Below are 14955 nucleotides of genomic sequence, written 5' to 3'. Positions count from 1 at the left end.
TGTATGGTACGTGTAGCACTTCTCTATGTTGATTTTTCATGTCTTGCAAGGTTGCGATCCCTCAAGCCGTAATGCATTCAATAATCTTAGATCGGCTACATATTAAAAACCTATAAGATTGGGCGTGGCTGTTTCTAAGTCGTCCGTTTTTCAAGAAATGAGCCTTAAATATCAGCCCACGTTTCAAATCCGTTGGATTAAAATCTGAGAGTCATCCTCCGTTTTCTTATCTCTCACTTGATATCATTGGATTAAGAACCGATGGTTAACATGTCGATTGATTTCTAACTAAAAAACAGTATAAGATTGATTAGTCCAACTCGTGCAGGCCAGAATTTTTTTTTGACTGAAATAAAGCCAGATGGCAATGCAAAGAAAAGGAGAAAAAAAAAGGAATTTGTCACCGTGGAAATAAGAAGAAATTGTAGTAGGAGCGTGACATGGCATGAATGCAATGGATTTGAACCCAGCGAGGGATCAGAGAGCAAGTCGATGTATGTCATCTTGGGCACATATCTGATGATATAATCAAACACGCGCGCGCGCAGAGATAAGACAAGCTGCTATCCTACGTCCAAATTAAACCAAAAGAAAAACACACCCACTTGACACCGTGATTCCATTCAATACTTAGCTTCGACCTAGCCTGCTAACCACTACATTTCAGTCTCAGCCGGTTAATCCAAAAGCTAGCCAGAGCCAGAGGGGGTGCTTGGGTGCCCATTCCATTCCATTCCATCGTCTCAAAATTCATTCGTCCCATCGGGCAGCTCCACCTTAATTAGCTTGGAGATCGAGGTGACCGACCATCCATGGCGTTGCACTTGTTGGCTTCCTTGATCGTCTCCCACAGCTGCATAAGAAGCCCACTGCAGCACCGGCGACACTGATCGATTAATTGGTCGATCGGTCGGCCGGTGTTAATTTGGCCATGGCGGACGGCCTGCTCTTCGTGATCCCTTTGGTGCTGCTAGCGATGTCGGCGCAGCTGGTGCAGGGGCAGCAGCCGGAGCCGGAGACGCCGCCGGGGGCTGGGATCAAGGTGGCGTTCCGGCCGAGCATCGCGATCGTGGTGGGCATCTTCACCATGATCTTCTCCCTCACCTTCCTCCTCCTCATGTACGCCAAGTTCTGCCATCCCTCCACTCCGCCCTCCGCCGCCACCGACACCGGCAGCACCCTCCCGCCGGCGCCGGGGACGACGACCGGAGGCGGCGTGGCGAAGGCGGTGGTGGAGTCGCTGCCCTTCTTCCGGTTCGCGGCCCTGCGAGGCGCCAGGCAGGGGCTGGAGTGCGCGGTGTGCCTGGCCCGGTTCGACGACGCCGACCTGCTCCGGCTCCTTCCCCGGTGCCGGCACGCCTTCCACCTGGACTGCGTCGACCGCTGGCTTCATTCCAACGCCAGCTGCCCGCTCTGCCGCGCCCGAGTGGACGCCGACGACGCCGCGGAGCTCGGGCTCAAGTTCGCCACCGCCAGCGCGCGCTTCGTCTTCGCCGGCAGCGGAGACGACGACGACGCCGCCGCTGCTGCTTCAGAGGAACGCGACGACGCGCTGCAGACGGGCATCTTCGTGGAGCGGGTGCGGTCGGCGAGGTTCAATCTTGATGAGCCGCCGGAGCCTGAGCCTGAGCTGGACCGGCACGAGCACCGGATCGTGGTGTCGGACGCCTTGTTCAAGAGCCGCTGGAGCGACCTCAACACGGCGGACCTCGCCGTGCTCGACAACCGGATGAAGCTCATGCTCCGCTCCACCTCCAGCGGCCTCGACGACGACATCTCCGCCTTGTTTCAGCATCATCCTCATCACCAAGACAAAGAGGAGGAAGACGAAGACGGCATATTATACATCGACGTGGTGTCGCCGCCGTCGGAGGGCCGGACGGTGGAGAAGAAGCGGCTGCTGGTAGATGGTCAACACCACGAGAAGAAGTCCAAAAGATCAGGCATCTGCGGCGGCAGCTCCGACGGCGTCGTGGAACCAACAACGACGACAGTAGGAGGACTGGCTGCGTCAAGCTCAAGGCTGATAACTTCCGGGGTTCGCTCCATGTCGGAGATCGTGAGGCTGCCCAGGAGGATGAACGAAACAAGGACGGAGGAGGAAGAGATGCGGCGGTGGGTGCCCATCGCCCGCCGGACGGCTCGCTGGTTCGCCACAAGGCCGCACCACGCTTCAGCCTCGTCCTCCCCACCTCTGTAAAATTGAACACCAAACCATCCATAGATTGATTTGCACACAAAGTTTCTCTCTCGATCGTGCATGTATGTACTGATCCCTAGGGAATTATTTACTACTAGTAGCAAAGTAAACTGAAACGCCTTGCATACAAATTTTACAGATTTCTTTCCTTTCCTTTGTTTTCCCCTTCCACCCGTCTTCTCTTTTGGTCTTCTCAAATCTGCAGGTTTCTTCTTCTTCGTTTTCATGCTCACTGGAGAAATATCAAGCTCGAATTTACCTACGTACGTCTTGGACTGGACTGATTCGGTTCCAAAACTACGGCAAATTAATCAAGCTTCACATGTACATGTATACTAGTGTATATATCTAGTACAATAACTGGGAATTATTTCGATGCACCTTGCAATCATCCATCACATATAGATATACAAGCCCATCAGCCGACCTAACATGCTCTTCTCAACTAGCTCTGGAAACCATAGTTGACATGCATGTTCTTGGCTGCTAGTGTATATAATATACATGAAATACTACATATATCTATGTATGCACACACATGAGTAATATAAATGGAACAGCTAGGCAAGGAAAAAATTGCAACTGCTGATTCCATTTTGGTGTTAAGATCAGTATTGGTATTAACTAATCGGTTCATGCTCATGCATGCCAACCTGCTTCCAAATCATTGGAGCTATTCTATCTGACAAAACAAACCCATTGCAGCTGATCAAATTATTAATACATTCTAGTATTAGATATCCTGACGAACGGATGGATGGAATTTTAGCCTGGCCGCCACGCCCACATGCATATATAATTCGACAAGTATTGGACTAATTTCTGGTCAGGTCAACCAAATTAAGCACTGTGCAAATATATCTTAGCCTTCCTTTTAGTGACGTACGCATCTGCCGGCCGAACGACCGCTAATGGGAGTAGATAGATCAATGCTATAACAAATTAATCGCAAACTGGATATATGAATGATATTTCTACTCGAGATTTGTTGAGCAAGGAACCAACACACGCAAAAATAAAAGCTCAAGGCCAAAGATGAACAAGTTATCTTTTGCTTTGAATTACCGACCGCCATCTGTTTCTTGATGAGGTCAGCGATAAGCGAGCTACGTTGAAAATGAGCTTTTGATTAATTAGCTTGTCCTACCTGCCAGCCATTGTCTAGCTAGAGCTACCGGCACACAACTGCTCCCCCTCTTTCTGGATTTAGGAGTGGCTGTCAGTCGTTGACGTCTGCCTAATAAACAAACAAAACAGGCTAACAATTTGTCATGACGAATGACAAACAGACAAGCCAAAATATGACGAATTCCTACTAGCAAGTGGTTCAATCCAATGCTAGCATAGAAAAAGTCAAGTCAAATTAAAACTAATTGGTTCAAAAGATAGTCAATCGTATGCATCATCACCCCCTAGGTTCGCTATTCACAAAATGGTTTTTGGTCACACTGAACTCCTTGCCAACTAAATAGTTGCTTCAGCTTCTGCTTCAGCTTCAGGAGTGGATAATGAATAGAGCAAAGCAATCATCTTAGCTTGACTCTTATCCACTCCTAACCTAGCTATATTTACAGCATATAGAGATGGTTAAATTAATGGCCGGGCACGCTCATGACCGTTCTCCAACAATCACCTGCTCTCCAAGCTGCAACCATCGTAGTACAGCACATCAGCTATATATCCGGCCGGGATCGATAAGTCAGGTAATAAAAGTTTGTCACTAACCTTGGGCTGGCTTCTCAATCCAGGGGCCGTTCATGATGTTCAAGATGCTGCACGCATCGCTATATTCCAGATCAGGCAGCAACTTGGGTGTCAGCAGGAAGCACCTGCAGACACATTAACAAACAAACAGGTGACGGGGTTAGCACGCACACCCCAGGACATCTCCAGGTGAAATTGTTTCGAGTTGAGCCACTCACTGGGGTGTGTTTGGTTGGCTCGCCGCCCTCACAATTTGCTGGAACATCTTCCTCTCATTTATGGGATCCATTCCTGCAATTTATATTTCCAGGGAATTGATCAATGCGCACAAGCTACTACATCATTTTGCTGACTCTTACTGCACATGGGAACACAGGCAGCGTACCTTGATTTATTTCGTCAACCACCCGGAAGGGGCAGTTGGTAAGATCTTGAAGCGATACAAGATACAGGATGGTAGAAACTGATCGCTCCTATAATAATGACAAGAAAAATGATTTTAATTGTAAGCACTCGTAAAAAAATGTAGACATAATATATCCGGCAACTTTTTATCCATACCCCTCCAGATTGGTGATGAGCACTTAGCACCTGCAACTGGCCAGTTTGCCTGAGGAAAACAATAGTACAAATTCATTTTACAAGAAAGAAAATAGTGCCACAAAATAAGGTCCAACCGAAACATGCATGGTTGAGCTCCATAAATTTCAGATTCTTTTGTGTTACAACTTTCTCTCCATGTTGTGAGTCATTACACTGATTCAACAAATGTTCATCAAGTGGTTCTTACTCACAGAATCGTTGTCTTTTATTTAACTTAAGATTAAGACTCAATCATCATGGCTATAAAGTTCTTTTTTCCGGGTAATCATGAGTATAAGATTTTAACTCAACTGAACCATAGTGACCGGAACAACATAATTTCTATCGAAAACTGCTAACGAAATTACTTATTTATTTAACAGTAAAACAAGAGCAAATCTGCATTAAGAAAAAAAAGATAGGGGAGAGAAAAGTCAAGACTAAAGAGACCTCTAATGACCAACATAGGGAAAGAAAGAAAGGAAGACATAGATCATTTTCTTCACTGTATACATACAGTTTGCTTTTTTTTTGTGTACTGAATTGCTTCTATTCTACCCTACTTCATTGTGGTACAAAAGGCATGCACTAGTACCATAAGATAAAAGGCCACAGGTTGGCTCCACTAAGCAAATTACTAAGACCTCCGGTGTTACAAAACACACTAGAAAGGTGATCATAAAACAAAAGAACACAATGGCAAAAGACATTGCGTAGAAGACAACTCTGAACACCACGAGCTGTTCTGATGGTTGTTCCAGAGTTCCTGACTGAGGCCAGATGAAACACTAAATGCAAGAAAGTGGAGACTTGGTCGTGCAAAGCTGTTCAGATGGTTGCCTAGTTTTGAAAACCGGACCGGCAACCTAACCGGCGAGGCTCTCGGTTCAGGTTTTTCCGGTCGAACCGCCGGTTCACCGGTTGAACCGGTTTGGTTTTTAAGATATAAACATACCAGGCCCAAGTCGGCCCAAGTCAGCCCAGGCTCACGTATGCAAGCAAGTGCTCCCATTTAAGTTTTAGTCCAAGCCCAATATGCATCCACTGGGCCAGCCACGATACATCGTACATAACCCTAGCCGCCAGTTGATTGATCTCTTTCTCCGTCTCTCTCTTGATTGATCTCTTTCTCCGTCTCTCTCTCTCTCTCTGGGCGGCGCCATCTCCTCTCTCTCTTTCCCGGCCGCCGCCGCCATCTCCTCCTCTCTCTCTTTCCGGCCGGCGCCGCATCTCCTCCTCCTGTCTCTTTCCTGGCGGTCTGGCCCGTTGGCCGTCACCATCTCTTGCTCTCTCTCTACGAACCCTTGGTATCTTCCGAACAGGAGTCAAACAGGGCGGCCCAAGCCAAACCGGCCGGTTCACCGGTTTTCCACAAAACCGCCCGGTTCAGTTTGTTTTTACCATTCCGGTGGCCCGTCCGGTCCAGTGCGCTTAACAGACCGCGAAAGCTGCCGGTTCTGGTTTTTTCCGGTTCAACCGCTGGTCCGGTCTGGTTTTCAAAACTAGGGATGGTTGTTCCTGACCAAGGACAAGATGAATATGAAAATTAAGAGTGAACTGGAGATGTAATAGAGTGGAGACTTTCACAAAAAGGATGGAACCATTAACTAGAATTATCTTCTTTTTTGAATTTGCAGTAGTGAACGACTCTTGAAGATTACTGTGCCTAACCCAAGGATCCCCCTAATGTACATATCTCTATGGGGAATGGTGCTTTAATTTGTCAAAGCATTAAATATCTTGAATTGAAAAAAAGGAAATTTGCTCTGATAGAGTATAACCTGACTATCTTGACCCACTCAAGTGAAATTAAAATATACGAAAAGCAGGGATATGTGGAAGGAGGATAGCTAGATTGGCATGTATTTGTAAACCCAGATGAACAAACTGCTTCTCTAATGCTTCAGTTCAACACTTTACATATTAACAGAAAAAAACTGAAGACTGTTTATCACACGATTATGCATACACATCCTAGAATCAACTGAAGTAACTATAATGGCTCGCAATTACAAAAAACCCAGTACTCATTCATAGGACTAAGCTTGGCTACAGCATCCCACTCCAGGCTAAGTTAACTATGCATGCAGTACGTACCGGCATGGTTAAAATTTAAAATCAGGAATCAGTACTATTTTCGGGTATGTGCAGTTATGCCAGTTATTATTTACCCAATTTCAAGAAATAACAAAATAATGCATCTGGGAAAAGAAACTCACCTAAACTTCACCTTTATAAGAATACCATATTGACTAAAATCAAGACCATGCTCATCTGCCAAGAAATTTTGGTACAGCAATTGGTATGTTATACAGAAGTGCACAAATAATGACATAGAGCAGATCCAAAATACATACCGAGTGAAACTTCTCCAGCAACAGCCATTTCTTGAAAGTTGCGACTAAAGGTGTCATTTATTTTTGAAACAAGACTCCGCAAAGTTGGGAGCCACTTACCCTAGAAAATCAGCAAAATCAAGTCAAGAATGACAATATCATAAAAAGGTTGAAAAATTGATGGCGATGTAGGTCACCAGGGGAAATGTCCGAACCTTTGTGGTTTCTATGTCCGAGTGGCATCTCTCAAAATCTACTTTATCGTCTTCTAGTTTTGTTAATATTGATTCTATCTACATGGTGGAAATAGAGAAAATGTCTTGGTGAGCAGGAATTATTCCATGTAGAAGTAGCTGATTGATGAGTAGCTCAAAAGGAACATATTATGGTTTGGACATGAAGAGGTTTTCTCTGTCGTGAATATATCAGCTCGAACTTGGTCTTCTGAAAAGTTCAAGGTGCCAACCTCTTATGATCTACATATGCTACCCCATGAGGATAGTATTTCGCGAATACCTAGAAGAAATAGTGAAGGGAGTTTGTTTTCCTGCAATCAAATAGTGGCATATTCTGTCTACAAAGGAAAGCATTCCCTTCAAGGAAGATAACTGAAGCGTAACCAAGCTCCACAGGTTTCAATGCCCCTTTCATACGGCCACCATTGATTCGTAGAGTTATGCTCTAGAGCATCATTTAAGAAACATCCTTTAATATTTCTATCGCAAGGCTACTCCTGTGTCGTGAAGAGGCAAATCTATCAGCGACGCTACCAAAATTAATAAAAAGAAGAAATATCCCTCCTAAATGGTCAGCACTCTGACCAGCTAGATTCTATTTGTTTCTAAACCTGCTGAAAACTTCATATTCCTGATATGACATGTAGATGCTGAACAGCTAAGTATGAGGCAACTATGCAAGCAAAGCTAAATGCATTCATCACATATCATCATTACACCTGTAAAATTGCTGTACCTCACGTTGGCGGTTTTGATACTCCTGCAGAACATTTTGGTTAAGAAACAGCATAGAATTTGCTTCAGATTCAGTATCTTGTATTGCACCTTCCAGTTCTTCTATGGTAGTAGGCATCTGCATTAACAAAGGAGATGGAACCATAAAAAAAATGGGTGCTAGGTGCTGAATTATCATGACATCAAGTTCTTTATTTGGTCCAAGAAGCCAGCTCATTGGATAGTGTAGACTCACAGAAAGTACAGGAAACTGGATGGGCTAGACAAGGAAAGAGCATAAGGAATCAAGATGTGCTAACAATAATCCCATTTAAACAATCTATCCATTTGAGTTCATAGACGTTGAACTTTTACTACAAAGTATTCAAATCCTGAAATACTTTCAAAGCAGATTTTGTTAAAATCAATACAAGCTATACCTTAAGAAACATTGCCGCAAGCTCTTCCGTGATCATAGATATTGACTCTGCATGCTGTTTTGCTTTAAGCAGCTGATGTCTATGCTCTTGAGTGATTTGTTTACCTGATGGATGATTAAAACCGTTCAGCGTGATTAATAAATTTTCCATAAATTACTGCACTGATGATACAAAATATCATTCATAACATGGCAAAATCTCGATGCAACAGAAGAAACAAGTCAGTCGCTTTCCAATACTGCCCGACTGCCAACTAAGAACATTTCGATTTCAATATACTAGTTAGAAGCAGCAACACAGATGATTGTAGAGCCAACTCACGGATTTCATATTCTCTGGCAGCTTGAAGAGCATCCTTTTCATGTTTCTTGACATCCTTTTCCATTTCCGATATCTATGAGATACCAATGAAAGTTAATGCAGAGAACATGCACAAAATTTGGGTACAAGAAGCTTTTCAAAATTCTTGTGATGATACGAGGCAAGATAATTGTATGTTGTGAGATGTTTAGAGATGGAACAGCATTAGACAAAGGTTGTTGTTGACTGACTCAGCTCACCATTTTTTATGACTGCACAAATGTGCCATGTGTGTGCATTGTGAAAGTTGCACCAAACTAATAGCATGAACTATTATCCTAGAGAAGCATTCTACAATAGTGGTGATTAATTACCTGTAAACTGAAAAGGTCTTAAACAGTATTATTTACTTTTGAAGATGTGACTGCTTTCTTGAAGAGCATACCTTTATATCAAGCTCAATAGAAGCCATGTTCTTTTCTGTAGAAGAATATCTGAGAGCAACAGCTTCAACAAGCAAATTCTGAGAGAACAAAAATCAAGTTGAAGTGAGTACACATATAGTCTTGATGATAATCTTCAAGATAAGCAAAATAGTGTTGGTTAGCTTAAGAATGTAGTAACCTTGAGTTTTATCACTGCTCGAAACCGATTATCATTTAAATTTGCCAGCTGATCAATAAGCTTTCTTGTGCTAAATTCCACATCTTCCTCTTTATATATGTCCTCCAGAGTCCTTCTTCTAATATCTGGAGAGAAGAGCGACATATTATACAAGCTGCATGTGGAATAAAAGCTAAAAATCACCATATCCATACCGACACGCCTTTGCATTTCTTCTCGTCTCTTCTTTTGGGACCTCATCATGTCAATAATCCCTTCCTGAAATTATGACGATCAAAAGATAAGCATTATCAGAAACAACCGGGCTCTACTTATTCGATCAAAAAAACAGGGCTCTACTTGAATGGGATGAAGAGAAGAATATGAACATATATGGAACCTTTTGCTTGCGGATTGTTGCCTCTTTGTCTTCTAGTTCCCTCTGATTTTTGTGAAGCTTCTTTAGGTCTTCCTCCATGCCTTCAACAATTTTCATATGGTCATCATTTTCAGATCGAAGTCTTTCAATGTCACTAACATCCAAGTCTGAAAGAAGGCTGGCAAGCATTAGGCATAGGCAAACCATATAATCAACAAATGTACCAACGTTGAGATGATAGCACATACGGCACATGAAAAGACGAGAAGGGTACACTGGATCTACAGATCCTGACAAATGACCGCCATATCTTGACTTGGACCAGCGATAATGGTTACTTGGAGTCCACAGGTCAAGAACACCTAGATCTGCCACCTCATCTGCTCTTTTATCTGCTTGGTCTGTACCTATATACTGCATGGACATACAAAGGAGACCAACTCTTTGAAGTCATGACCAGTGCAACTTCAGTACAGATTAATAAACTAAACATAAGCAGTGTTATACTGAATTATCCACTGAAGCCTGAGTAATCAAAACATTTTTCACAGCAGGAGGAGCATCGAATTCTTGATCAAGTCGTGATTTGATACCAAGTTGCTTCATCTGTCAATAGGACAATAAATAGAGCACTCAAAAGTACTGCCTCGATTCATTCATTGAACATTGATTGGGCGCAAAAATACAGAAAGACCAAGATTGATAGTCAAAGTAAATAAATAATCACAAAAATGGCCAGAGCTCTGCCTTTCCATTAGTAAGTTAGAATTGATAATTTCAGGTGTATGGAATTCTTTTTGAGTGGAACAAGTCAAACAGGACTACTAAATTGCCCTTACATTAAGTGTAGTTAAGATGAGAGATGATGATTTGTGTGGGCGAATTGTTTGTGCATAACAATTAGGAAAGAGGATGATCCAAACACAAAAGAGAGTACTGGCATGAAATCTGCATGCACACATTATGTAACATGGAACAAGATTGCAAAACAAAACAGCCCTAATGAAACAAAAGGGAGTGATGATAAATAACACACATCGTTGTCCTCAAATTCTATTATGATTGGTCCATCTACTGACCTCCGGGGTTATCTCAAATGGCCTACTCATGATACTGTTGTCCCCTGTGTAGTTCAGAACAGGAATATTATATTGCTTCAGTTGTCTAACCAAGAGGTCACGGTCGGAAGCATCCTGAGTAACAAATGACTGGCACAAACAGCAAAATGGCAATTAATTTGTTTGCAGATATAATGTTTTCATCTCATAGGTACCAATGAAGATGATAAGCAAGATTTGCAACAAAAAAAACAGTTAGCAAGGGATCTTAATCTAGAAGAACAGGGCACTGCACATTAATGAAGCTTAAGACAAGGGCAAAATGTGCAAGCCCATAACAATGGGAGACCTGCACTCCTGCAGCCACTGGTAGACCTACACCAGTCTGATTAAAGGCTCCTTGCTCTAGACTCCATTAAACAATATCTGTCCAGCATGTATACCTAGGAGCCACGAAATTCAACATTTGATGGAATATGATCAACTTGAGCAATCATGGCCAATACTATCAAATAGTACTTCAATTTTGTGCCTCCTAGGTATGCCCAGCAAACATAAATGAAATGGAGGAAATATGTTCAGTGGAAATGCTAAAATAAAAGGAAACAGTAGGTAGTATGCACAGCAGAATTTAGCAACAAAACATCAAACCTTATCATAGTATTAGTACCTTCCATACATAGTTCGGAACATGGTTTTCCAAGTAAGAAGCATGAGTCTTATTCTGAACATTAATCTGGGAAAGTATAATGATAAGTATCTTGCATGCAAAAAAAATGCCTTCATTATAAAAGGCATGCAACTAAACAAACCTCAAGGAGAACAGGCCCATAGACTTCTCCCCTGAACACATTTTTGTTATCTTGCACCCAGTTGTATGCTTCATTGATTCTCTCAGCACCAATATTTCTCAATGCTTGGAGTAACTTATTGGTCTTAGTTTCCATTTGCTTCAACCTGTAGTAAGTAAATATGTGTTAAGTAGACAAGTCATGGGTGGATAGAAAGAAATTGGCATAATGGATACCTATCAGAACATTTTCTGAGAATTTCCTTCTGTTGACCTAACTGAGACTCCTTGGCCTTTCGTCTCAATTTGAGTTCGTTTATTTCACAACTTAGTGTGGCAATTTGCTCTGTTAGTTGTGCCTGTGCAAACAGAAATTTTTAGCCCCAGGCGTAAATACCACAACTCATGAATACCGTGTTACTGTGAGCACATAAACTGCATAGATACCAGTCGGTTATAGATGCAAACAAAACATATATAAATAGAAAGCAAAAGATCGTGGAAGCAAAAAATAGATAAACAAACCATTTCGGCTCTAGGTGGTTCGTATGGTTGTACATCTTGAAATTCCCTTTCAGCTGCAGCAAGATCTTCCTTAGCCTTCGACATCCTTTGTTGCCGAGATTTTTCTTGCCTTTTCAGCTCTTCTATGCTATCAAACGTGGTTTTCAATCGTGTAGCCTGATACCACGAAAGGTGTCAAAGATAAGAAACAAAACCGTCATGTGAGTCTGATTTGTGCAAAGACAAGTCCATCACCAGCTTTAGCTCCTCCTCGGTAATTTCCCGACGCTTGCTCGCATTTTGATTTATCTGATTGGTTATCTTCTTTGTACTTGAAACATGAGTAGTTTTCTCTTTCTTGAGCCCTCTACAGAAATTGCAAAACCAGAAAACGTTATAAGTGGATTTGGTTGAGATGGATTCAGAAGGATTTGATTGAAGAACATGAAAAGATCCATGATAAAAGTTAAGTAGAGATGTGAATCGAGGAACTTGCCACGAAACTTATTACTAGCTTGAGGTTGCAAGCATGGCCAAGGAAGCACAAAAGCACTCTACTTAAACTAGCTTGGGCTTTTTGAGGGGAGCATTTCATATAAAGTGACTGAATTCAATTCAAAGGTTGCTTAGTTCTATTGCAAAACAAAAGTGACCACCTCTTAGAAGTGATGGTGATCAGGAATTGAGTTCCAGTAAAGTTCCTTGTGTGAAAGAATAACAGCTCAAAAGTGTTTGAAAAATATTAGTTCAAGAGTGATAGATAAACAAAATTGCGTCCATATAGCTTGAAGGTCTCGGAAAGGGAACCTTATATCAGATGCAGAACACCAGAACAAACAATAGATCATGTAGTGCGAGGAACTTTAAGAAGCACGTAGAAAATGATTTTTCCGAGTCAAGAGAATTAATTACTGGGATGAATCCTTGTGAATATGATACGTACTCAATAGGGGCTTTTGCATCCTCCCAGATTTTGGCTGCTTCTTCCATTATCTTCTTCTTACTCTTCTCCTCCTCCTGTACTTGTATGAATTCCCTCTTCTTCATGTCGTATTTCAGCCATGGCAATTTCTTCTTCATTACCTCAGCCTATGCCACAGTCAGCAAGCAGTATTATAGTATCATGGAAAATTACTGTCCATAACATTCATAACCAGCCAAGAAACAGACCTTTTTCAGCAGTTTATCTCTTTGCCGGACACGTTCGACGTCCTTTTCTTGTTCGGCGTTGAGGGCCTTTAGATTATTCAAGGTGTGCTCCTTTGACTTTACAGTCTAAAATCAAACATAAAATTGGTGGTGAACTGGCGAGACTGAGGTTATCTAAGGAACCGTGTGTGTGAAGCCAGACAAACGAGCTTCGCAAGTTAAGGCAAACATAAAGGAAATAAAGAGCATTGATCTTTACCACTTCTAGATCCCTCAACTCTCTGCTCCTTTGTATAAGCTGGCGATGCTGAATAGGTAATTGAGGATCACCGACGGCCTTCTCGGTCTCTTCTAGGAGCTGGATAGGACTGAGCTTTGCAAATTCGCAGACCCGATCTTGCGGCAAGAACTGAAGGGAGTGTTGAACAACACAAATCAGGTATAGTTGCTTCCATGAATGAATTCGTATGGGATTAATAACATGAAAGACAAACCTGGGTTAAGTTGTTGACTTGGATATTGAATTTCTTGATAACGTCAATGACTTCCTTTTTGGGGACAGATGCACCTGCAGGCAGGAGCATACATTTTTTTTTCCTTCAGCAAACAGAATTGCATAGTACTCCGTACTACAAGTCGGTGTTGATAGGAGGAAGACTGAAAGTGTAAGTTTACCGTCGAGCAGCCATTCAGACTTGTTATCGCTGTCGATCTTCCTGGTGATGCAGATGTTGTGGTCGGGGGTGTCCCCGCGGAGGGTGAGCTTGACGTGGCCGGAGTCCTCCCCCCTCTTGACGAAGGCCTTGACGCTGGCGGCCCGGCCGAGGATGGCCGGGTCGGCGGCGAGGGCGAGGGCGATGGCGCAGACGAGGGAGCTCTTGCCGGAGCCGTTGGGGCCGACGACGAGGTTGAGGCGCGGGCCGGGGCGGCAGACGAGGCGGTCGTAGGTCATGAAGTTGCAGAGCTCGATCTCGACGATGTTGCCCGGCACGTAGTCGTCGTCCCCTCGCAGGGGCGCGGCGGCGGAGGAGGAGGGGGCGATCTTGGGGCGCTTGGCGGAGCGGGAGGCCGCCATGGGTGGGGTGGGGTGGGGTGGGGAGCGGCGGCCGAATGGCTAGGGCTTTGAGTGGGGTGGGCGGGATTGATTGGGGAATTTGGAGGGAAAACTGCCGGTGCGACCGGCCGGACGATGCATCGATCCTCGCGCCCGCCGGCCATTGTCATCATTGTCCGCCACGCCACGGGCCTTCTCTTCTTTTTCAGGCCCAACCAAAGGCCTTTCTTCTACCGTAGGCCCATCACAGTAGACTGTAGTCGACCCATTTGTTAGTTTGGTACCGTAGGCCCATTTTCTTTACCTTGGAGTTCGTCCATAGGGCACAGAAGGGGGGACGGCACAGAAGGGGGAACTCCTGTCAATTTTCCAGCTATCGCCATAAATTTGCAATTACTCTCGTAGATACGCAAATATTTTAATAAATATGTGATATTTTTCAGCTATTGCTAAAACTTTACATTTACTCCCATAAATACGTAATTATGACCGGATATTTTTCAGATATCGCCATAAAGTTGCAATTATTCTCATAAATGTGCTACTACTCATGTATATTTTCTAGCTATTGCCAAAAATTTGCATTTACTCCCACAAATATGTAATTACGACCGTATATTTTTCAGATGTCGCCAGAAAGTTGCAATTATTCCCATAAATACGCCACTACTCATGTATATTTTCTAGATATTGCCAGAAATTCGCGTTACTCCTGTAAATACGCAATTACACACGTATATTTCCAGATATCGTCAGAAATTTGCAGTTTATCCCAAAAATACACAATTACACACGTATATTTTCACATATCGCCATAAATTTGCAATTACTCCCATAAATCGCAAATATTTCATAAATACACAATTACTCCTGTAAATATTTCATTTACAACCAACAAATTTTCTA

At 43.1% G+C, this 14955-nt stretch overlaps 2 protein-coding genes across 5 annotated transcripts; one reads left to right on the top strand and one right to left on the bottom strand.

Moving 5' to 3' along the window:
- Window positions 1-574: 574 nt before the first annotated feature.
- LOC100843451 (putative RING-H2 finger protein ATL12) lies at window positions 575-2371 on the top strand. Its single transcript, XM_014898825.2, has one exon. It carries the CDS (start codon window positions 932-934, stop codon window positions 2198-2200), a length of 1269 nt encoding a protein of 422 aa, XP_014754311.1. The 5' UTR covers window positions 575-931; the 3' UTR covers window positions 2201-2371.
- A 1168-nt stretch (window positions 2372-3539) lies between these two features.
- LOC100836248 (structural maintenance of chromosomes protein 5) lies at window positions 3540-14096 on the bottom strand. 4 transcript variants are annotated; one of them, XM_003567722.4, is made up of 28 exons: window positions 13671-14096; window positions 13490-13563; window positions 13255-13404; window positions 13017-13121; window positions 12790-12935; window positions 12102-12213; window positions 11868-12023; window positions 11580-11701; window positions 11365-11509; window positions 11223-11288; window positions 10574-10702; window positions 10002-10100; window positions 9743-9908; window positions 9516-9661; window positions 9331-9394; window positions 9137-9261; window positions 8958-9035; window positions 8534-8606; window positions 8213-8316; window positions 7795-7911; window positions 7038-7115; window positions 6844-6943; window positions 6706-6760; window positions 4466-4514; window positions 4290-4377; window positions 4123-4195; window positions 3926-4029; window positions 3540-3845 (listed from the first exon to the last, which is right to left on the bottom strand). In XM_003567722.4, exons 1-28 carry the CDS (start codon window positions 14068-14070, stop codon window positions 3793-3795), a joined length of 3177 nt encoding a protein of 1058 aa, XP_003567770.1. In that variant the 5' UTR covers window positions 14071-14096; the 3' UTR covers window positions 3540-3792. The 4 variants fall into 4 exon arrangements, with proteins under 4 accessions (XP_003567770.1, XP_024315529.1, XP_010230945.1 ...); XM_024459761.1 differs by lacking the exon at window positions 7038-7115; XM_010232643.3 differs by lacking the exon at window positions 11223-11288.
- Window positions 14097-14955: the final 859 nt, after the last annotated feature.

Source organism: Brachypodium distachyon, chromosome 2 (assembly GCF_000005505.3).
Source record: "Brachypodium distachyon strain Bd21 chromosome 2, Brachypodium_distachyon_v3.0, whole genome shotgun sequence".
Lineage (NCBI taxonomy): Eukaryota > Viridiplantae > Streptophyta > Magnoliopsida > Poales > Poaceae > Brachypodium > Brachypodium distachyon.
Note: the sequence above shows the minus strand (reverse complement) of the source record. Positions and strands in the feature narration are given on the sequence as shown.

What these genes read in the sequence shown, in the direction of transcription:
- LOC100843451 (XM_014898825.2), top strand. Translation starts at nt 932, where the DNA reads ATGGCGGACGGCCTGCTCTTCGTGATCCCTTTGGTGCTGCTAGCGATG.
- LOC100836248 (XM_003567722.4), bottom strand. Translation starts at nt 14,070, where the DNA reads ATGGCGGCCTCCCGCTCCGCCAAGCGCCCCAAGATCGCCCCCTCCTCC. An exon ending in TTCCGAACTATGTATGGAAG is followed by an intron (nt 10,703 to 11,222) that starts GTACTAATACTA and finishes TGTTTGTGCCAG; the next exon opens with TCATTTGTTACTCAGGATGC. An exon ending in GATTGAGAAGCCAGCCCAAG is followed by an intron (nt 3,846 to 3,925) that starts GTTAGTGACAAA and finishes CGATGGTTGCAG; the next exon opens with CTTGGAGAGCAGGTGATTGT.